The sequence below is a fragment of the Oncorhynchus keta genome, chromosome 18, assembly GCF_023373465.1.
Source record: "Oncorhynchus keta strain PuntledgeMale-10-30-2019 chromosome 18, Oket_V2, whole genome shotgun sequence".
Taxonomy (NCBI): domain Eukaryota; kingdom Metazoa; phylum Chordata; class Actinopteri; order Salmoniformes; family Salmonidae; genus Oncorhynchus; species Oncorhynchus keta.
Genome location: NC_068438.1, coordinates 44,547,830 through 44,573,424, shown reverse-complemented (window position 1 = coordinate 44,573,424; position 25,595 = coordinate 44,547,830). Strand labels below are relative to the sequence as shown.

Sequence of the window (25,595 nt, the reverse complement as noted above, 5' to 3'; positions counted from 1 at the left end):
ATACACCAACCCAATTACACAGACACCACTCTGACAACTGTCTCTATACACCAACCCAATTACAGACACCACTCTGACAACTGTCTCTATACACCAACCCAATTACACAGACACCACTCTGACAAATGTCTCTATACACCAACCCAGATACACAGACACCACTCTGACAACTGTCTCTATACACCAACCCAGATACACAGACACCACTCTGACAACTGTCTCTATACACCAACCCAATTACACAGACACCACTCTGACAACTGTCTCTATACACCAACCCAGATACACAGACACCACTCTGACAACTGTCTCTATACACCAACCCAGATACACAGACACCACTCTGACAACTGTCTCTATACACCAACCCAATTACACAGACACTACTGTCTCTACACACCAACCCAATTACACAGACACCACTCTGACAACTGTCTCTACACACCAACCCAATTACACAGACACCACTCTGACAACTGTCTCTATACACCAACCCAGATACACAGACACCACTCTGACAACTGTCTCTATACACCAACCCAGATACACAGACACCACTCTGACAAATGTCTCTACACACCAACCCAATTACACAGACACTACTGTCTCTACACACCAACCCAATTACACAGACACCACTCTGAAATGTCTGTCAGGTTATACAAAAAGAATTAGAGTTGTTGAAAGGATGTTTTGTGTGGGAACAAGTTCAGCTGGGTAGATATATGAAGTGTGTGAATGCTTTGAATAGATTGTGTGTGTGTATGAGTTTACTACAGGAACAGAGACAGACACACACACACACACACACACAACACACACACACACACTAATGTGATTTATTCACACACACATACTCCCTACTATGTGGCGATAAGTTGAAGTCTACACCTTTGTCATTCTCTCTACCTCTTCACTGACAGAGTCTGGAAGTGGGGAGAGAGAAACCATATTTTCAATCTAAACACACACACATATATATATGGGACCATGGGACCAACACTTTACATGTTGCGTTTTGTCACACAACATAATCGCACAGATGTGTCAAGTTTTGAGGGATCGTGCAATTGGAATGCTGACTGCAGGAATGTCCACCAGAGCTGTTACCAGAATGTTATGTTGATTTTCTCATAAGCCACCTCCAACGTCATTTTAGAGAATTTGGCAGTAGGTCCAACCGGCCTCACAACCGCAGACCCTGTGTAACCCCGCCAGCCCAGGACCTCCACATCTAGCTTCTTCACCTGCAGGATGGTCTCTGATGAGCCACCTGGACAGATGATAAAACTGTGGGTTTGGACAACCAAATCATTTCTGCACAGACTGTCAGAAAACGTCTCAGTGAAGCTCATCTGCGTGCACGTCGTCCTCACCAGGGTCATAACCGACTCCAGTGGGCAAATGCTCACCTTCGATGGCCACTGTCACGCTGGAGAAGTGTGCTCTTCATGGACAAATCCTGGTTTCAATTGTACCGGACAGATAGCAGACAGTGTATATGGCGTCGTGTGAGCGAGTGGTTTGATAATGCACGGCCCCATGTCGCAAGGATCTGTACACAATTCCCGGAAGCTGAAAATGTCCCAGTTCATCCATGGCCTGTATACTCACCAGACATGTCACCCATTGAGCATGTTCGGGAGGCTCTGGATCGACCTGTACGACAGCGTGTTCCAGTTCCCGCCAATATCCAGCAAGTGACAACATTCCACAGGCCACAATCAACAGCCTGATCAACTCTATGTGAAGGAGATGTGTTGCGCTGCATGAGGAAAATGGTCGTCACACCAGAAACTGACAGGTTTTCTGATCCACGCCCCTACCTTTTTTTAAAGGTGTCTGTTATCAACAGATGCATTTGATAACACATTGTAAAGCTGTGTCCAGGTCAAACTGTTCTAGACTGCTGCAGAAGGTGAAGACCTCACACATTGTAAAGCTGTGTCCAGGTCAAACTGTTCTAGACTGCTGCAGAAGGTGAAGACCTCACATTGTAAAGCAGTGTCCAGGTCAAACTGTTCTAGACTGCTGCAGAAGGTGAAGACCTCACACATTGTAAAGCAGTGTCCAGGTCAAACTGTTCTAGACTGCTGCAGAAGGTGAAGACCTCACATTGTAAAGCAGTGTCCAGGTCAAACTGTTCTAGACTGCTGCAGAAGGTGAAGACCTCACACATTGTAAAGCAGTGTCCAGGTCAAACTGTTCTAGACTGCTGCAGAAGGTGAAGACCTCACACATTGTAAAGCTGTGTCCAGGTCAAACTGTTCTAGACTGCTGCAGAAGGTGAAGACCTCACATTGTAAAGCAGTGTCCAGGTCAAACTGTGCTACTAGATAATGAGTGCCTGATGAGTTGTAGTGTGTGTCTGGAGCTGACCCTGAGCTGACAAGGTAAAAAAATATGTCGTTCTGTCCCTGAACAAGGCAGTTAACCCAGTGTTCCTAGGCAGTCATTGAAAATAAGAATTTGTTCTTAACTGGCTCGCCTAGTTAAATAAAGGTCAAATGAAAATATTTTTAAAATGCTTGTTCTTTTCTATTTAGTCATGTGTCATTCACCTGTCAGCCCCGTGTATACGGCTTGCCAGGGAGTTGACATGACAGGTCTGAAACCAGAACTGAGGCCTGATTGATTCCATCATCAGATTGGTCATGGCAGGCTTCTACTGCTCTGTTATTGGTCACAGGCGCGATCTACAGGTCTCTGCCTGGTTGCAGTGGGTATAAAGCAGGGAGATTTCCATCTGATGGGCAATGTCACAGAACGTCAGGATAACTCAGTGTCAGCCTGTCGGCCGTTACACAACATGACACAAAACCAGAGGAGAGACACACACACTGATTAGAGGACATCACTTCCTGTTGGCCAGACAGACAGACAACACTCTCTGTTTTTCTGGTTCTTGCTGTTAAGGGTCTAATCAAACTATGGCTGGTTCTACCACCATTAGCCAGCTGTCACTTGGCCACACACACACACACACACACACACACACACGCACGCACGCACGCACGCACGCACGCACGCACGCACGCACGCACGCACACACACACACACACACACACACACACACACACACACACACACTGGGTCCAACAGTGTTCCCATACCACACCTGTGCGCATAATGAGATGATTACAGAGCCAATTAGGTGTTCTAACTATTATTCCCAATGAAACCTCCCAACCCCCCTCCACCTCTCTGTCCTGTGTACTCATCTGAAGTGAACCTAAGCTTGTTGACTTATTTCCGGACACATATTTTCATTTCTCTGGATCTGTTTGAATGAAATAACCATGTTGTCAAAGATAAAGTGTCAGGCGTTTGGCAGCACTGTGTGAGAGACGTCATTATGTCTAACTCTGCCTGTCTGTCTGTCTGTCTGTCTGTCTGTCTGTCTGTCTGTCTGTCTGTCTGTCTGTCTGTCTCACTCAGGATGTAATGTGACTGAGATCTAACTCTGTCTGTTGGTCTGGCTCAGTCAGAATTAGCAACGTGTCGGTCTCAGGAATACATACAGTCCCACATCACTGCCAATCGCTCCCTCCCTCAGTCCCTCTCTACCTCTGCTTCCAAATCTCTCACTCCCTCACTTCCTCCCTACCTCTGTTTCCTAATCACTCCAACCCTCCCTCCCTCCCTCCCTCCCTACCTCCCTCCCTACCTCTGCTTCCCAATCCCTCCCTCCCTCCCTTCCAACCTCTGCTTCCCAATCCCTCCCTCCCTCCCTTCCAACCTCTGCTTCCCAATCTCTCCCTCCCTCCCTCCCTCCCTCCCTCCCTCCCTCCCTCCCTCCCTCCCTCCCTCCCTCCCTCCCTCCCTCCCTCCCTCCCTCCCTCCCTCCCTCCCTCCCTCCCTCCCTTCCAACCTCTGCTTCCCAATCTCTCTCTCCCTTCCTTCCTCCCTCTGCTTCCCAATCACTCTCTCCCTCCCTCCATCCATCCTCTCTCCCTCCCTCCCTCTGCTTCCCAATCCCTCCCTCCCTTCCAACCTCTGCTTCCCAATCTCTCTCTCTCTCCCTCCCTCCCTCCCTCCCTCCCTCCCTCCCCTTCCAACCTCTGCTTCCCAATCTCTCTCTCCCTCCCTTCCTCCCTCTGCTTCCCAATCACTCTCTCCCTCCCTCCATCCATCCTCTCTCCCTCCCTCCCTCCCTCCGCTTCCAAATCCCTCCCTCCCTCCCTACCTCTGCTTCCCAATCCCTCCCTCCCTCCCTACCTCTGCTTCCAAATCTCTCCCTCCCTCTCTCCCTCCCTCTGAACCCCAATCTCTCTCTCCCTAGGGGCGGCAGGTAACCTAGTGTTTAGAGCGTTGGGCCAGTAACCGATTATGGCAGCCCCCCATATGGTAGCAACTCTCTGATTCAGAGGGGTTGGGTTAAATGCAGAAGAAACATTTCAGCTGTACAACTGTCTAGGTATCCCCCTTTCCCTTACCTTCTCTTCCCAATGTCTCTCCCTGCCTATGTTTCCTGGGGGTTCGTGTGATTATTGAACTTCTGACTAATCTTGACCATCACACACACAAAACAATACACACACACACAAAACACACACAGCCAGCTGCCCTTCTATCTTGATCTGAGTTGATTCGTTAACAACATTGACTAACAGCTCTACTGTATGTTTCTCTCCTCAGGAACCTGGGGAAATCAGGACTTAGAGTGTCGTGTTTGGGACTGGGTAAGAACATTCACCTTTTTAGAACCCATCACCTGCTCTGAGTTGCACTATGGCACAGATCTGGGATCAGCTTACCTTTCACAAATATTACCTTTAGTCACAATGGGAGGAATAGAAAACTGGTACACGTAGAACTTCCTCCTACACCTTTTGGGCTCATCTCATAGGTGGAAGAAGTGGAAGAGCAGTTGTGCTGTTTAAGAAATAAAGGCCTAACTTTCCAGGCAGCTTTTGTATTTGAGGAACTACAGTTGAAGTCGCAAGTTTATATTCACTTAGGTTGGAGTCATTAAAACTAGTTTACATTCACTGAGGTTGAAGTCATTAAAACTAGTTTACATACACTGAGGTTGGAGTCATTAAAACTAGTTTACATACACTGAGGTTGGAGTCATTAACACTAGTTAACATACACTGAGGTTGGAGTCATTAAAACTAGTTTACATACACTGAGGTTGGAGTCATTAAAACTAGTTTACATACACTGAGGTTGGTGTCATTAAAACTAGTTTACATACACTGAGGTTGGTGTCATTAAAACTAGTTTACATACACTGAGGTTGGAGTCATTAAAACTAGTTTACATTCACTGAGGTTGAAGTCATTAAAACTAGTTTACATTCACTGAGGTTGGAGTCATTAAAACTAGTTTACATTCACTGAGGTTGGAGTCATTAACACTAGTTTACATACACTGAGGTTGGAGTCATTAACACTAGTTTACATGCACTGAGGTTGGAGTCATTAAAACTAGTTTACATACACTGAGGTTGGAGTCATTAAAACTAGTTTACATACACTGAGGTTGGAGTCATTAAAACTAGTTTACATTCACTGAGGTTGGAGTCATTAAAACTAGTTTACATACACTGAGGTTGGAGTCATTAACACTAGTTTACATACACTGAGGTTGGAGTCATTAACACTAGTTTACATTCACTTATGTTGGAGTCATTAAAACTAGTTTACATACACTGAGGTTGGAGTCATTAACACTAGTTTACATTCACTTATGTTGGAGTCATTAAAACTAGTTTACATTCACTGAGGTTGGAGTCATTAAAACTAGTTTACATTCACTTAGGTTGGAGTCATTAAAACTAGTTTACATACACTGAGGTTGGAGTCATGACAACTAGTTTACATTCACTTAGGTTGGAGTCATTAAAACTAGTTTACATACACTGAGGTTGGAGTCATTAAAACTAGTTTACATTCACTTATGTTGGAGTCATTAAAACTAGTTTACATTCACTGAGGTTGGAGTCATTAAAACTAGTTTACATACACTGAGGTTGGAGTCATTAAAACTAGTTTACATTCACTTATGTTGGAGTCATTAAAACTAGTTTACATACACTGAGGTTGGAGTCATTAAAACTAGTTTACATACACTGAGGTTGGAGTCATTAAAACTAGTTTACATACACTGAGGTTGGAGTCATTAAAACTAGTTTACATACACTGAGGTTGGAGTCATTAAAACTAGTTTACATACACTGAGGTTGGAGTCATTAAAACTAGTTTACATACACTGAGGTTGGAGTCATTAAAACTAGTTTACATTCACTGAGGTTGGAGTCATTAAAACTAGTTTACATTCACTGAGGTTGGAGTCATTAAAACTAGTTTACATTCACTTAGGTTGGAGTCATTAAAACTAGTTTACATACACTGAGGTTGGAGTCATTAACACTAGTTTACATACACTGAGGTTGGAGTCATTAAAACTAGTTTACATACACTGAGGTTGGAGTCATGACAACTAGTTTACATTCACTTAGGTTGGAGTCATTAAAACTAGTTTACATACACTGAGGTTGGAGTCATTAAAACTAGTTTACATTCACTTATGTTGGAGTCATTAAAACTAGTTTACATTCACTGAGGTTGGAGTCATTAAAACTAGTTTACATTCACTGAGGTTGGAGTCATTAAAACTAGTTTACATACACTGAGGTTGGAGTCATTAAAACTAGTTTACATTCACTTATGTTGGAGTCATTAAAACTTGTTTACATTCACTGAGGTTGGAGTCATTAAAACTAGTTTACATTCACTTATGTTGGAGTCATTAAAACTAGTTTACATACACTGAGGTTGGAGTCATTAAAACTAGTTTACATTCACTTATGTTGGAGTCATTAAAACTTGTTTACATTCACTGAGGTTGGAGTCATTAAAACTAGTTTACATTCACTTATGTTGGAGTCATTAAAACTAGTTTACATTCACTGAGGTTGGAGTCATTAAAACTAGTTTACATACACTGAGGTTGGCGTCATTAAAACTAGTTTACATACACTGAGGTTGGAGTCATTAAAACTAGTTTACATTCACTTATGTTGGAGTCATTAAAACTAGTTTACATTCACTGAGGTTGGAGTCATTAAAACTAGTTTACATACACTGAGGTTGGAGGCATTAAAACTAGTTTACATTCACTTATGTTGGAGTCATTAAAACTAGTTTACATTCACTGAGGTTGGAGTCATTAAAACTAGTTTACATTCACTTATGTTGGAGTCATTAAAACTTGTTTACATTCACTGAGGTTGGAGTCATTAAAACTAGTTTACATACACTGAGGTTGGAGTCATTACAACTAGTTTACATTCACTTAGGTTGGAGTCATTAAAACTAGTTTACATACACTGAGGTTGGAGTCATTACAACTAGTTTACATTCACTTAGGTTGGAGTCATTAAAACTAGTTTACATACACTGAGGTTGGAGTCATTACAACTAGTTTACATTCACTTAGGTTGGAGTCATTAAAACTAGTTTACATACACTTAGATTGGAGTCATTAAAACTCATTTTTCTACCTCTCCACAAATTTCTTGTTAACAAACTATAGTTTTGGCAAGTCTGTTAGGACATCTACTTTGTGCAAGACACAAGTCATTTTACAACAAATGTTTACAAACAGATTATTTCACTTATAATTCACTGTATCACAAATACAGAGGGTGAAACGTTTACATACACTAAGTTGACTGTGCCTTTAAACAGCATGGAAAATTCCAGAAGATTATGTCATGGCTTTAGAAGCTTCTGGCATAATTTGAGTCAATTGGAGGTGTACCTGTGGATATATTTCAAGGCCTACCTTCAAGCTCAGTGCCTCTTTGCTTGACATCATGGGAAAATCAAAATAAATCAGCCAAGACCACAGAAAAACAATGTAGACCTCCACAAGTCTGTTTCAAACCATAGGGAGCAATTTCCAAATGCCTGTAGGTACCACGTTCATCTGTACAAACAATAGTACTCAAGTATAAACACCATGGGACCACGCAGCCGTCATACCGCTCAGGAAGGAGACACGTTGTCTCCTAGAGATGAACGTACTTTGCTGCGAAAAGTGCAAATCAATCCCAGAACAACAGCAAAGGACCTTTTGAAGGAGGAAACAGGTACAAAAGTATCTGTATCCACAGTAAAACGAGTCCTATATCGACATAACCCGAAAGGCCGCTCAGCAAGGAAGAAGCCACTGCTCCAAAACCGTCATAAAAAAGCGAGACTACAGTTTGCAACTGCACATGGGGACAAAGATCGTACTTTTTGGAGAAATGTCCTCTGGTCTGATGAAACAAAAATAGAACTGTTTGGCCATAATGACCATTGTTATGTTTGGAGGAAGAAGGGGGAGGCTAGCAAGCCGAAGAACACCATCCCAACCGTGAAGCACGGGGGTGGCAGCATCATGTTGTGGGGGTGCTTTACTGCAGGAGCGACTGGTGCACTTCACAAAATCGATGGCTTCATGAGGATGGAAAATTATGTGGATATATTGAATCAACATCTCAAGACATCAGTCAGGAAGTTAAAGCTTGGTCAGATATGGGTCTTCCAAATGGACAATGACCCCAAGCATACTTTCAAAGTTGTGTCAAAATGGCTTAAAGACAACAAAGTCAAGGTATTGGAGTGGCCATCACAAAGTCCTGACCTCAATCCTATAGAACATTTGTGGGCAGAACTGAGAAAGCATGTGCAAGCAAGGAGGCCTACAAACCTGACTCAGTTACACCAGCTCTGTCAGGAGGAAAGGCCTAAAATTCACTCAAATTATTGTGGGAAGCTTGTGGAAGGCTACCCAAAAGGTTTGACCCAAGTTAAACAATGTAAAGGCAATGCTACCAAATACTAATTGAGTGTATGTAAACTTCTGACCCACTGGGAATGTGATGAAAGAAATAAAAGCTTAAATAAATAATTCTCTCTACTATTATTCTGACATTTCACATTCTTAAAATAAAGTGGTGATCCTAACTGACCTAAAACAGGGAATTCTTACTAGGATTAAATGTCAGGAATTGTGAGAAACTGAGTTTAAATGTATTTGGCTAAGGTGTATGTAAACTTCCCACTTCAACTGTATATACCGCTGGGACTGAATGTGTGTGTGTGACTCTGACTCACTTCATCAACCCTGTAGTGCTGTGTGACATGTCTACTGAAGCTCTCTCAGATATGAATGATTGTGTGAAGTCGTTCACCACTTAAAACTGGATCTACACATTTGACTAAGGCCACTCATCCAGTCTGATACGCTTTGGTTTTGAAGAACTCATTATTGGAGGTGCACAAAGACCCTCCCACACACACACACAGTTATAAAACACAAACTCCCACTCAAACCACAGACGGGAAGGTAATCATACATAATTTGGCACTTGTCTGTGTTGCCATGGCTTCTATTCTTCATTTAAACATCTAATACCTGCCTCCAGTTGCCCTTCACAACCTCTTCTGTCTTTGTCTCTGTCTTAATTTAACTTCAATTTCAATTTAAGGGCTTTGTTGGCATGGGAAACATACGTGAACAAACATATGTTACCATTGCCAAAGCAAGTGAAATAGATAAACAAAAGTGAAATAAATCATTAAAATTACAGTAAACATTACACTCAAAGATGTTCCAAAAGACTAAAATCATGACAAATGTCATATTATGGCTATATAGTGTGTTGTAATAATGTACAAATAGTTAAAGTACAAAAGGGAAAATAAATAAACTTAAAAATCAGTTGTATTTACAATGGTGTTTGTTCTTCACTGGTTGACCTTTTGTCGTGGCAACAGGTCACAAATATTGCTGCTGACACTGTGGTATTTCACCCAAGAGATATGGGAGTTTATCAAAATTGGGTTTGTTTTCAAATTCTTTGTGGATCTGTGTAATCTGAGGGAAATATGTGTCTCTGATATTGTCATACATTTGGCAGGAGGTTAGGAAGTGCAGCTCAGTTTCCACCTCATTTTGTGGGCAGTGTTCACATAGCCTGTCTTGTCTTGAGAGCCAGGAATGCCTACGGCGGCCTTTCTCAATAGCAAGGCTATGCTCACTGAGTGTGTACATAGTCAAAGCTTTCCTTAAGTTTGGGTCAGTCACAGTGGTCAGGTATTCTGCCGCTGTGTACTCTCTGTTTAGAGCCAAATAACATTCTAGTTCTCTGTCTCTGTCTCTCTGTGTCTCTCTGTCTCTGTCTCTCTGTCTCTCTGTCTCTCTGTCTCTCTGTCTCTCTCTGTCTCTCTCTGTCTCTCTCTGTCTCTCTCTGTCTCTCTCTGTCTCTCTGTCTCTCTGTCTCTGTCTCTCTGTCTCTCTGTCTCTCTGTCTCTCTGTCTCTCTGTCTCTCTGTCTCTCTGTCTCTTTGTCTCTGTCTCTCTCTCTCTCTGTATCTCTCTCTCTCGTTCTTGCCTTGAAGCGTTGCAATTACACACGCACACAGGCACACACACACTCAGAAAAAAATAGACACACACACACACACACACATACACACACACACACACACACACACACACACACACACACACACACACACACACACACACACACACACACACACACACACACACACACACACACACACACACACACACACACACACATACACTCATACACTGAGCTCCCTCAGGGATCAATGGGCTGCTTCTCACAGCAGATGGAGAGCTCTTATCACGGACATTAATAGCTGTATTTGCCACTTTAAATTGGACATGGAGAGAAGGTGTGAGTGGATGTGGATATGTAGCAATTATATATTTACCATCTGAATATGTCGATTTTTAGCTTGCAGTCTGGGAGAAAGGTTGAGAAGGGTGGGATAGATTCAATTAGGTTCAAGTAGAGACAGGGAGATTTCCAAAGTATGCTTTGGCAATATGTACATTGTAACGTCATGCCAATAAAAGCTAATTGAATTGAGAGAGAGATGGAGGTAGAGTTTAGCAGGGGTGGCTGGTCTGACGGGACTAGGGGACTGGGAGTCTGGGTAAAGAGGGATGGGTTTGTGAGTCAGACTATCCAGGGGATCCGATATGGCAGAGATAAGGTCAGTCTTATTCCACCTGGCAGTCTCCTACACAGACACACACTTCCCACTGTGCCACCGTGCCCTTGGCTTGGTGTGTGTGACATACACTGTCTGGAATGGGACAGCAAGATGGGGGGAGGACGGGGGGGATGACAGGGCAGAGGACAGGGGCAGAGGACAGGGGCGGAGGACAGGGGCGGAGGACAGGGCAGAGGACGGGGGCGGAGGACAGGGGTGGAGGACAGGGGTGGAGGACAGGGGTGAAGGACAGGGCAGAGGACGGGGGCGGAGGACAGGGGTGGAGGACAGAGGCAGAGGACGGGGGGAGGACAGGGGTGGAAGACAGGGGCAGAAGACGGGTGGAGGACTGGGGTGGAGGACAGGGGCAGAGGACAGGGGCAGAGGACAGGGGCAGAGGACAGGGGCGGAGGACAGGACAGAGGACAGGGGCGGAGGACAGGGGCGGAGGACAGGGCAGAGGACGGGGGGAGGACAGGGGTGGAGGACAGGGGCAGAGGACAGGGGCGGAGGACGGGTGGAGGACAGGGGTGGAGGACAGGGGTGGAGGACAGGGGTGGAGGACAGGGGTGGAGGACAGGGGCAGAGGACAGGGGCAGAGGACAGGGGCGGAGGACGGGTGGAGGACAGGGGTGGAGGACAGGGGCAGAGGACGGGGGAGGACAGGGGCGGAGGACAGGGCAGAGGACGGGGGGAGGACAGGGGTGGAGGACAGGGGCAGAGGACAGGGGCAGAGGACAGGGGCGGAGGACGGGTGGAGGACAGGGGTGGAGGACAGGGGCAGAGGACAGGGGCGGAGGACGGGTGGAGGACAGGGGCGGAGGACAGGGCAGAGGACAGGGGCGGAGGACGGGTGGAGGACAGGGGCAGAGGACAGGGGCAGAGGACAGGGGCGGAGGACAGGGGCGGAGGACGGGCGGAGGACAGGGGCGGAGGACAGGGCAGAGGACGGGGGAGGACAGGGGTGGAGGACAGGGGCAGAGGACAGGGGCGGAGGACAGGGGCGGAGGACAGGGGCGGAGGACAGGGGTGGAGGACAGGGGCAGAGGACAGGGCAGAGGACGGGTGGAGGACTGGGGTTAGAGGACAGGTGGAGGACAGGGGTGGAGGACAGGGCAGAGGACGGGTGGAGGACAGTGGGGGAGGACAGGGCAGAGGACTGGTGGAGGACTGGGGTGGAAGACAGGGGGGGAGGACAGGGCAGAGGACTGGTGGAGGACTGGGGTGGAAGACAGGGGGGGAGGACAGGGCAGAGGACAGGGGTGGAGGACAGGGGGGAGCACAGGGCGGAGGAAAGGGGTGGAGGACAGGGGGAGCACAGGGCGGAGGAAAGGGGTGGAGCACAGGGCAGAGGAAAGGGGTGGAGGACAGGGGTGGAGGTCAGGGGTGGAGGACAGGGAGAAAAGTACACCAAATCGTATCTCTGTAAGGAGATATGTGGAGTGTGTGTGTGTGTGTGTGTGTGTGTGTGTGTGTGTGTGTGTGTGTGTGTGTGTGTGTGTGTGTGTGTGTGTGTGTGTGTGTGTGTGTGTGTGTGTGTGTGTGTGAGAGTTCTCCTGCCACTGAGCGTTTGTGAACAGGTTGCCTCATCACCATAATAACAGGTCAGGTCACGCAGAGTGACAGTTTATACAACGGCTTAATTCAACAATGCACACTGACATATTCACTAGAGTCTATACACTGACATATTCACTAGAGTCTATACACTGACATATTCACTAGAGTCTACACACTGACACATTCACATTCACTAGAGTCTACACACTGACACATTCACATTCACTAGAGTCTACACACTGACACATTCACTAGAGTCTATACACTGACATATTCACTAGAGTCTACACACTGACATATTCACTAGAGTCTACACACTGACATATTCACTAGAGTCTATACACTGACATATTCACTAGAGTCTACACACTGACACATTCACTAGAGTCTACACACTGACATATTCACTAGAGTCTATACACTGACATATTCACTAGAGTCTACAAACTGACATATTCACTAGAGTCTACACACTGACACATTCACTAGAGTCTACACACTGACATATTCACTAGAGTCTACACACTGACATATTCACTAGAGTCTACACACTGACATATTCACTAGAGTCTATACACTGACATATTCACTAGAGTCTATACACTGACATATTCACTAGAGTCTACACACTGACATATTCACTAGAGTCTACACACTGACATATTCACTAGAGTCTACACACTGACATATTCACTAGAGTCTATACACTGACATATTCACTAGAGTCTACACACTGACATATTCACTAGAGTCTACACACTGACATATTCACTAGAGTCTACACACTGACATATTCACTAGAGTCTATACACTGACATATTCACTAGAGTCTACACACTGACATATTCACTAGAGTCTATACAGTGACATATTCACTAGAGTCTACACACTGACATATTCACTAGAGTCTATACACATTCACATTCACTAGAGTCTACACACTGACACATTCACATTCACTAGAGTCTACACACTGACACATTCACATTCACTAGAGTCTATACACTGACACATTCACATTCACTAGAGTCTATACACTGACACATTCACATTCACTAGAGTCTACACACTGACACATTCACATTCACTAGAGTCTATACACTGACACATTCACATTCACTAGAGTCTATATACTGACACATTCACATTCACTAGAGTCTATACACTGACACATTCACTAGTCTACACACTGACACATTCACATTCACTAGAGTCTATACACTGACACATTCACATTCACTAGAGTCTATACACTGACACATTCACTAGAGTCTATACACTGACACATTCATTAGTCTATACACTGACACTGACACATTCACTAGTCTACACACTGACACATTCACATTCACTAGAGTCTACACACTGACACATTCACTAGAGTCTACACACTGACACATTCACTAGAGTCGACACACTGACACATTCACTAGAGTCGACACACTGACACATTCACTAGTCTACACACTGACACATTCACTAGTCTATACACTGACACATTCACTAGAGTCTACACACAGACACATTCACTAGTCTATACACTGACACATTCACTAGAGTCTACACACATTCACTAGTCTATACACTGACACATTCACTAGAGTCTACACACTGACACATTCACATTCACTAGAGTCTACACACATTCACTAGTCTATACACTGACACATTCACTAGAGTCTACACACAGACACATTCACATTCACTAGAGTCTACACACTGACACATTCACTAGTCTACACACTGACACATTCACTAGTCTACACACAGACACATTCACATTCACTAGAGTCTACACACAGACACATTCACTAGTCTATACACTGACACATTCACTAGAGTCTACACACTGACACATTCACTAGAGTCTATATACTGACACATTCACTAGTCTACACACTGACACATTCACTAGAGTCTATATACTGACACATTCACTAGTCTATACACTGACACATTCACTAGAGTCTACACACTGACACATTCACATTCACTAGAGTCTACACACATTCACTAGTCTATACACTGACACATTCACTAGAGTCTACACACAGACACATTCACATTCACTAGAGTCTACACACTGACACATTCACTAGTCTATACACTGACACATTCACTAGAGTCTACACACATTCACTAGTCTATACACTGACACATTCACTAGAGTCTACACACTGACACATTCACATTCACTAGAGTCTACACACTGACACATTCACTAGTCTACACACTGACACATTCACTAGAGTCTACACACAGACACATTCACATTCACTAGAGTCTACACACTGACACATTCACTAGTCGACACACTGACACATTCACTAGTCGACACACAGACACATTCACATTCACTAGAGTCTACACACAGACACATTCACATTCACTAGTCTACACACTGACACATTCACTAGAGTCTACACACTGACACATTCACTAGAGTCTACACACTGACACATTCACTAGTCTATACACTGACACATTCACTAGAGTCTACACACTGACACATTCACTAGAGTCTACAACACTGACACATTCACTAGAGTCTACACACTGACACATTCACTAGAGTCTACACACTGACACATTCACTAGTCGACACACTGACACATTCACTAGAGTCTACACACTGACACATTCACTAGAGTCTACACACTGACACATTCACTAGAGTCTACACACTGACACATTCACTAGAGTCTACACACTGACACATTCACTAGAGTCTACACACTGACACATTCACTAGAGTCTACACACTGACACATTCACTAGAGTCTACACACTGACACATTCACTAGAGTCTACACACTGACACATTCACTAGAGTCTACACACTGACACATTCACTAGAGTCTACACACTGACACATTCACTAGAGTCTACACACTGACACATTCACTAGAGTCTACACACTGACACATTCACTAGAGTCTACACACTGACACATTCACTAGAGTCTACACACTGACACATTCACTAGAGTCTACACACTGACACATTCACTAGAGTCTACACACTGACACATTCACTAGAGTCTACACACTGACACATTCACTAGAGTCTACACACTGACACATTCACTAGAGTCTACACACTGACACATTCACTAGAGTCTACACACTGACACATTCACTAGAGTCTACACACTGACACATTCACTAGACTACACTGACACATTCACTAGAGTCTACACACTGACACATTCACTAGAGTCTACACACTGACACATTCACTAGAGTCTACACACTGACACACTGACACATTCACTAGAGTCTACACACTGACACATTCACTAGAGTCTACACACTGACACTGACACATTCACTAGATTCTACACACTGACACATTCACTAGAGTCTACACACTGACACATTCACTAGAGTCTACACTGACACATTCACTAGAGTCTACACACTGACACATTCACTAGAGTCTACACACTGACACATTCACTAGAGTCTACACACTGACACATTCACTAGAGTCTACACACTGATTCACTGAGTCAGAGTCTATACACTGACACATTCACTAGAGTCTACACACTGACACATTCACTAGAGTCTACACACTGACACATTCACTAGAGTCTACTACTGACACATTCACTAGAGTCTATACACTGACACATTCACTAGAGTCTATACACTGACACATTCACTAGAGTCTATATACTGACACATTCACTAGTCTACACACTGACACATTCACTAGAGTCTATACACTGACACATTCACTAGAGTCTACACACTGACACATTCACTAGAGTCTATACACTGACACATTCACTAGAGTCTATACACTGACACATTCACTAGAGTCTATACACTGACACATTCACTAGAGTCTATACACTGACACATTCACTAGTCTATACACTGACACATTCACTAGAGTCTACACACTGACACATTCACTAGTCTATATACTGATACACTGACACATTCACTAGAGTCTATGACACATTCACTAGAGTCTATATACTGACACATACTGACACATTCACTAGAGTCTATATACTGACACATTCACTAGAGTCTATATTCACTGACACATTCACTAGAGTCTATATACTGACACATTCACTAGTCTATACACTGACACATTCACTAGATACATTCACTAGAGTCACTAGTCTATATACTACACTGACACATTCACTAGTCTATATACTGACACATTCACTAGAGTCTATACACTGACACATTCACTAGAGTCTATATACTGACACATTCACTAGTCTATACACTGACACATTCACTAGTCTATATACTGACACATTCACTAGTCTATATACTGACACATTCACTAGTCTAGTCTACACACTGACACATTCACTAGACACATTCACTAGAGTCTATATACTGACACATTCACTAGAGTCTATATACTGACACATTCACTAGAGTCTATATACTGACACATTCACTAGTCTATATACACTAGAGTCTATATACTGACACATTCACTAGAGTCTATATACTGACACATTCACTAGAGTCTATATACTGACACATTCACTAGAGTCTATACACTGACACATTCACTAGAGTCTACACACATGACACATTCACTAGAGTCTATATACTGACACATTCACTAGAGTCTATACACTGACACATTCACTAGATATACTGACACATTCACACTGACACATTCACTAGTCTATACACTGACACATTCACTAGAGTCTATATACTGACACATTCACTAGAGTCTATATACTGACACATTCACTAGAGTCTATATACTGACACATTCACTAGAGTCTATATACTGACACATTCACTAGAGTCTATATACTGACACATTCACTAGAGTCTATATACTGACACATTCACTAGTCTATATACTGACACATTCACTAGAGTCTATATACTGACACATTCACTAGAGTCTACACACTGACACATTCACTAGAGTCTATATACTGACACATTCACTAGAGTCTATATACTGACACATTCACTAGTCTATATACTGACACATTCACTAGAGTCTATACACTGACACATTCACTAGAGTCTATATACTGACACATTCACTAGAGTCTATACACTGACACATTCACTAGAGTCTACACACTGACACATTCACTAGAGTCTACACACTGACACATTCACTAGAGTCTATATACTGACACATTCACTAGAGTCTATATACTGACACATTCACTAGAGTCTATATACTGACACATTCACTAGTCTATACACTGACACATTCACTAGAGTCTATACACTGACACATTCACTAGTCTATATACTGACACATTCACTAGAGTCTACACACTGACACATTCACTAGAGTCTATATACTGACACATTCACTAGAGTCTATATACTGACACATTCACTAGAGTCTATATACTGACACATTCACTAGAGTCTATATACTGACACATTCACTAGAGTCTATATACTGACACATTCACTAGAGTCTATATACTGACACATTCACTAGAGTCTATATACTGACACATTCACTAGTCTATATACTGACACATTCACTAGAGTCTACACACTACCGATGAATGAACTGTAGAAGGGTACATTCTGAAGAGCTTCACTGTGTAGGACATGTTTGGTAGCTCTGTGGGTTACACTGTGTAGTTGTTAGCTCAGGGCTTGGTGATTGGTTGTATATTGGATGCATGCTGTGAACTGCAGACTACTCTTCAGGTTGGCTGTGCTTCCTCTTCCCAGAAGAAAAACGGACAAAAATGAGCTAATTCGCCAACACTGGCACTTTTATGTCAGAGATACATTAAATAAGTTCATTATTCTTGTTCAATAAAGAAGATAAAACAAAATGGCGTTTTGTATTGATGGCCAATCTCTGCTCTCGGTACAGTACACTGCAGTCCTGAATTCCGCTGATAGTGTTTTGATAGATTGAACTAATCATATGAGAAATCCCTGCTAAGAATTAACTGCCCCATTGTAAATGTACAATTACCGAACCGGTTAGCGCTTAGACATCCAGTCGTTTTACGGTTGTTCTGCAATACGGTCGATAAGTAACTCACTGCGGTTCTGGCTTTCTCCATTGCTAATTGGCTGAGAGGGAGGACACAAAGTGTGTGTGTGTGTTTTCCTCATACTACTTGGCTAGTAAACAGGCAACAGAAGTGAGGGAGAAATTGATCAGTGTAAACTGATCCATCAACACTTTCTGACCTGGTATTTTTAGATCAACTCCCATCCTCTCTTCTGTCTCCTGTGTCTCCTGTCTCTCCTGTGTCTCCCTGGTGTTAGCTGTGTCTCCCTGGTGTCAGCTGTGTCTCCTGTGTCTTCTGTGTCTCCTGTGTCTCCTGTGTCTCCTGTCTCTCTGGTATCAGCTGTGTCTCCTGTGTCTACCTGGTATCAGCTGTGTCTCCTGTGTCTCCTGTGTCTCCCTGGTGTCAGCTGTGTCTCCTGTGTCTCCCTGGTGTCTCCTGTGTCTCCCTGGTGTCAGCTGTGTCTCCCTGGTGTTAGCTGTGTCTCCTGTGCCTTCTGTGTCTCCCTGGTGTCAGCTGTGTCTCCTTTGTCTCCCGTGTCTCCCTGGTGTCAGCTGTGTCTCCCTGGTGTCAGCTGTGTCTCCCTGGTGTCAGCTGTGTCTCCTGTGCCTTCTGTGTCTCCCTGGTGTCAGCTGTGTCTCCTGTGTCTCCCTGGTGTCAGCTGTGTCTCCTGTGTCTCCCTGGTGTCAGCTGTGTCTCCTGTGTCTCCCTGGTGTCAGCTGTGTCTCCCTGGTGTCAGCTGTGTCTCCTGTGTCTCCCTGGTGTCCGCTGTGTCTCCTGTGTCTCCTATGTCTCCCTGGTGTCAGCTGTGTCTCCTGTGTCTCCCTGGTGTCAGCTGTGTCTCCTGTGTCTCCTGTGTCTCCATGGTGCCAGCTGTGTCTCCTGTGTCTCCTGTGTCTCCATGGTGCCAGCTGGAGGAGGGGTTATCAGGGTTTGGGACGGTCAATCAGACATAACATACAGCTGTGGGACAGGACAGGGCTGGTTCTCAGAGCAGGCAGGTGGAGGTGGGCAGTAGGACAGGACAGGGCTGGTTCTCAGAGCAGACAGGTGGAGGTGGGCAGTGGGACAGGACAGGGCTGGTTCTCAGAGCAGACAGGTGGAGGTGGGCAGTGGGACAGGACTGGGATGAGGTCTCAGAGCAGACAGGTGGAGGTGGGCAGTGGGACAGGACTGGGCTGGTTCTCAGAGCAGACAGGTGGAGGTGGGCAGTGGGACAGGACTGGGCTGGTTCTCAGAGCAGACAGGTGGAGGTGGGCAGTGGGACAGGACTGGGATGAGGTCTGAGCAGACAGGTGGAGGTGGGCAGTGGGACAGGACAGGGATGAGGTCTCAGAGCAGACAGGTGGGCAGTGGGACAGGACAGGGATGAGGTCTCAGAGCAGACAGGTGGAGGTGGGCAGTGGGACAGGACTGGGATGAGGTCTCAGAGCAGACAGGTGGAGGTGGGCAGTGGGTCAGGACTGGGATGAGGTCTCAGAGCAGAAAGGTGGGACAGGACTGGGATGAGGTCTCAGAGCAGACAGGTGGAGGTGGGCAGTGGGTCAGGACTGGGATGAGGTCTCAGAGCAGAAAGGTGGGACAGGACTGGGATGAGGTCTCAGAGCAGACAGGTGGAGGTGGGCAGTGGGACAGGACTGGGCTGGTTCTCAGAGCAGACAGGTGGAGGTGGGCAGTGGGACAGGACTGGGATGAGGTCTCAGAGCAGACAGGTGAGTAGTGGGACAGGACTGGGCTGGTTCTCAGAGCAGACAGGTGGAGGTGGGCAGTGGGACAGGACTGGGATGAGGTCTCAGAGCAGACAGGTGGGCAGTGGGACAGGACTGGGATGAGGTCTCAGAGCAGACAGGTGGAGGTGGGCAGTGGGACAGGACTGGGATGAGGTCTCAGAGCAGACAGGTGGGCAGTGGGACAGGACTGGGCTGGTTCTCAGAGCAGACAGGTGGAGGTGGGCAGTGGGACAGGACAGGGCTGGTTCTCAGAGCAGTCAGGTGGAGGTGGGCAGTGGGACAGGACTGGGATGAGGTCTCAGAGCAGACAGGTGGGCAGTGGGACAGGACTGGGATGAGGTCTCAGAATAGACAGGTGGAGGTGGGCAGTGGGACAGGACTGGGCTGGTTCTCAGGGCAGACAGGTGGAGGTGGGCAGTGGGACAGGACTGGGATGAGGTCTCAGAGCAGACAGGTGGGCAGTGGGACAGGACTGGGATGAGGTCTCAGAATAGACAGGTGGAGGTGGGCAGTGGGACAGGACTGGGCTGGTTCTCAGGGCAGACAGGTGGAGGTGGGCAGTGGGACAGGACTGGGATGAGGTCACAGAGCAGACAAGTTGAGGTGGGCAGTGGGACTATATTCTCCACTCTGTTAGTACCTATATTCTCCACTCTGTTAGTACCTATATTCTCCACTCTGTTAGTACCTATATTCTCCACTCTGTTAGTACCTATATTCTCCACTCTGTTAGTACCTATATTCTCCACTCTGTTAGTACCTATATTCTCCACTCTGTTAGTACCTATATTCTCCACTCTGTTAGTACCTATATTCTCCACTCTGTCAGTACCTATATTCTCCACTCTGTTAGTACCTATATTCTCCACTCTGTCAGTACCTATATTCTCCACTCTGTTAGTACCTATATTCTCCACTCTGTCAGTACCTATATTCTCCACTCTGTCAGTACCTATATTCTCCACTCTGTCAGTACCTATATTCTCCACTCTGTCAGTACCTATATTCTCCACTCTGTTAGTACCTATATTCTTTCTTCCTATATTGCAACCTTTCGGTTACTAGTCCAATGCCCTAACCACTAGGCTACCCTGCCGCCCCAATATACTGAGTATATTGAAATATTCCCCTGGATACCACCCAACCACAACTACTTCCACTGTGTCTAAAACCCCTAACTATTACCCCTGTCCATAGCAACTGTACATCCATACCTCAGGTTAGGAGTGTGATGCAACGTTAGGAGTGTGATGCAACGTCTTTACAGGTTCATGAGTTAGCCTTCTGTCTGACCTGTCTTTGGTATTTAGAGGGCTGTCATGAGTATGGGATTGCACGCATGCATGTATGCGCACGCATACACACACACACACAGACGCAGACACACGCGCACACGCACAGACACAGACACAGACACACACACACACACACACACACACGTACCCCCCCCACACACAAACACACACACACACACACATGCACACACACACACACACACACACACACACACACACACACACACACACACACACACACACACACACACACACACACACACACACACACACACACACACACACACGTACCTTCACACTCACACACACACACACACACACACACACACACACACACACACACACACACACACACACACACACACACACACATGCACACGTACCTTCACAGACACACACACACACACACACACACACACACACACACACATAAACACGCATACACACACACACACACACACACACACACACACACACACACAGACAGACACTGTATGCACTCTGCTTGCAGGCTGCTCTCCTGACAGGGCAGATTTGTACCGGCAGTTTATTCTGTCTGGGCTCAGTGCTGTTGCCTCAGAGGAAAGGCCTGTAGGAATGACGCCCTCTGACATCCCAGTCTCAGCCTTTAACATACGTTTAGTAACTGTCTCCACAACGTCTGGGATTCTGCCAATGGCATGTAAAGGGTTTGACTTGGACTGAAATATAATATATATAATATAATAGGTGCCGGTACTGTTTATATTGATGTGCCGGTACTCCGCAATACTTTTGAGCTAATATTCGATAAGAGGAACAGGATCTGGAGCAGTATTGAGCTCCTACCTATGTCAAGGACTGGGCAGTGATGTACATGCAGGAGTTTCCCCGATACTGTGATGCTACAACTTCTAACAGCTGTGTGTGTGTGTGTGTGTGTGTGTGTGTGTGTGTGTGTGTGTGTGTGTGTGTGTGTGTGTGTGTGTGTGTGTGTGTGTGTGTGTGTGTGTGTGTGTGTGTGTGTGTGTGTGTGTGTGTGTGTGTGCTCTCTTCCTCTGTCTCTGTTTCAGGTACCTGGGTAACGTTTGGTGGTCAGATTACAGATGAGGTAAGACCATCATTTCCTAATATTTTTTCTAGTTGGTTTCACGGAGACAGGAAATGGATACAGTCTTTAACCTCTGGTTTCTACTGCTCTACATCTACTCTTATCTTCAGCAGACACAAAGTTAGTTATGTGTTTCAGAGTGTGCTCGCTGTAAAATCTCTGCGTGACACTTAGATGTGTGGTAGGGCCAGCCTGCCCTGCGGTCTGCGTAATGTAGTCCCCTTAGCTACGGCACGGAGAGAGAGACACAAGGACAGAGAGAGAGACTCGGGGACCAAGAGAGAGACTCGGGGACCAAGAGAAAGACACAGGGACGGAGCACGGTGGCTAGGAAACACTCCCGAGAAAGGCCAAAACCTACGAAGAAACCTAGAGGAACCAGGCTATGTGGGGTAGCCAGTCCTCTTCTGGCTGTGCCGGGTGGAGATTATAACAGAACATGGCCAAGATGTTCAAATGTTCATAAATGACCAGCATGGTCAAATAATAAGGCAGAACAGTTGAAACTGGAGCAGCAGCATGGCCAGGTGGACTGGGGACAGCAAGGAGTCATCATGTCAGGTAGTCCTGAGGCATGGTCCTAGGGCTCAGGTCCTCTGAGAGAGAAAGAAAGAGAGAAAGAGAATTAGAGAGAGGACACTTAAATTCACACAGGACACCGAAAGATAGATAGATAGCGACAGAGAGAGACACAGGGACAGAGAGAGAGATGCACAGGGACAGATAGATAGCGACAGGGACAGATAGATAGCGACAGGGACAGAGAGAGAGACACAGGGACAGAGAGAGAGACACAGGGACAGAGAGAGAGACACACGGGGACAGAGAGAGACGCACAGGGATAGATAGATAGCGACAGAGAGAGATGCACAGGGACAGAGAAAACATTGTCTCTGTGGGAAGTTGAAGGTTGTATAAATAGATCCTTGCTAGAACATCCTACATGGCCTTACATTAGTACGTGTATTTATTATGGATCCCCATTAGTTCCTGCCAAAGGAGCAGCTACTCTTCCTGGGGTTTATTATGGATCCCCATTAGTTCCTGCCAAAGGAGCAGCTACTCTTCCTGGGGTTTATTATGGATCCCCATTAGTTCCTGCCAAAGGAGCAGCTACTCTTCCTGGGGTTTATTATGGATCCCCATTAGTTCCTGCCAAAGGAGCAGCTACTCTTCCTGGGGTTTATTATGGATCCCCATTAGTTCCTGCCAAAGGAGCAGCTACTCTTCCTGGGGTTTATTATGGATCCCCATTAGTTCCTGCCAAAGGAGCAGCTACTCTTCCTGGGGTTTATTATGGATCCCCATTAGTTCCTGCCAAAGGAGCAGCTACTCTTCCTGGGGTTTATTATGGATCCCCATTAGTTCCTGCCAAAGGAGCAGCTACTCTTCCTGGGGTTTATTATGGATCCCCATTAGTTCCTGCCAAAGGAGCAGCTACTCTTCCTGGGGTTTATTATGGATCCCCATTAGTTCCTGCCAAAGAAGCAGCTACTCTTCCTGGGGTTTATTATGGATCCCCATTAGTTCCTGCCAAAGAAGCAGCTACTCTTCCTGGGGTTTATTATGGATCCCCATTAGTTCCTGCCAAAGAAGCAGCTACTCTTCCTGGGGTTTATTATGGATCCCCATTAGTTCCTGCCAAAGAAGCAGCTACTCTTCCTGAGGTTTATTATGGATCCCCATTAGTTCCTGCCAAAGAAGCAGCTCCTCTTCCTGAGGTACAGAAAAATGTAGGCAGTTGTAAAAAAATAAAAACATTACAATACATCGCAAAATATTTCCCAACACTTAAGTTAGCCCTCGGGCTCTTACACACAAAATCTATGGGTACATTTGAATTTTTAACTAGTCAATTTAGTTAAGAACAAATTCTTATTTACAATGACGGCCTAGGAACAGTGAGTTCACTGTCTTGTTCAGGGGCATAAACGACAGATTTTTACCATGTCAGCGCGGGGATTCGATCCACCAACCTTTTGGTTACTGGCCCAAAGCTCTGACCACTAAACTACCTGCCTCCCCACTACACATGTGTGTATAATGCGTCTGTTATCGTGTGTGCGTATGCATGTGTCTGTGCCTATGGCTTCACAGCCCCCACTGTTCCCTAAGGCATATTTTTATCCGGATTCTTAATTGAATTTTACTGTTTGCATGAGGTACTTGATGTGGAATAGAGTTCCATGTAGTCATGGCTCTAGTAGTACAGTCGTGGCCAAAAGTTTTGAGAATGACACAAATATTAATTTTCACAAAGTCTGCTGTCTCAGTTTGAATGATGGCAAATTGCATATACTCCACCATGTTATGAAGAGTGATCAGATGAATTGCAATTTATTGTGAAGTCCCTCTTTGCCATGCAAATGAACTGAATCCCCAAAAAACATTTCCACTGCATTTCAGCCCTGCCACAAAAGGACCAGCTGGCATCATGTCAGTGATTCTCTCGTTAACACAGGTGTGAGTGTTGACGAGGACAAGGCTGGAGATCACTCTGTCATGCTGATTGAGTTTGAATAACAGACTGGAAGCTTCCAAGGGAGGGTGGTGGTTGGAATCATTGTTCTTCCTCTGTCAACCATGGTTATTTGCTTCACAGGCAAGGATTTTGCTGCCAGTAAGATTGCACCTAAATCAACCATTTTTCGGATCATCAAGAACTTCAAGGAGAGCGGTTAAATTGTTGTGAAGAAGGCTTCAGGGTGCCCAAGAAAGTCCATCAAGCACTAAAGTTGATTCATCTACAGGATTGGGGCACCACCAGTACAGAGCTTGATCAGGAATGGCAACAGGCAGGTGTGAGTGCATCTGCACGCACAGTGAGGCGAAGACTTTTGGAGGATGGCCTGGTGTCAAGAAGGGCAGCCAAGAAGCCACTTCTCTCCAG

General features: G+C 45.4%; 1 protein-coding gene across 1 annotated transcript in view; it reads left to right on the top strand.

Moving 5' to 3' along the window:
- Positions 1–25,595, top strand: part of LOC127909039 (voltage-gated potassium channel subunit beta-1-like) — a 94,162-nt gene that overhangs the window by 63,047 nt on the left and 5,520 nt on the right. The window contains exons 2-3 of the mRNA XM_052468900.1: positions 4,639–4,682; positions 22,668–22,705. Coding sequence (XP_052324860.1) covers positions 4,639–4,682; positions 22,668–22,705 — 82 coding nt within the window. The remainder of the gene's footprint in view (positions 1–4,638; positions 4,683–22,667; positions 22,706–25,595) is intronic.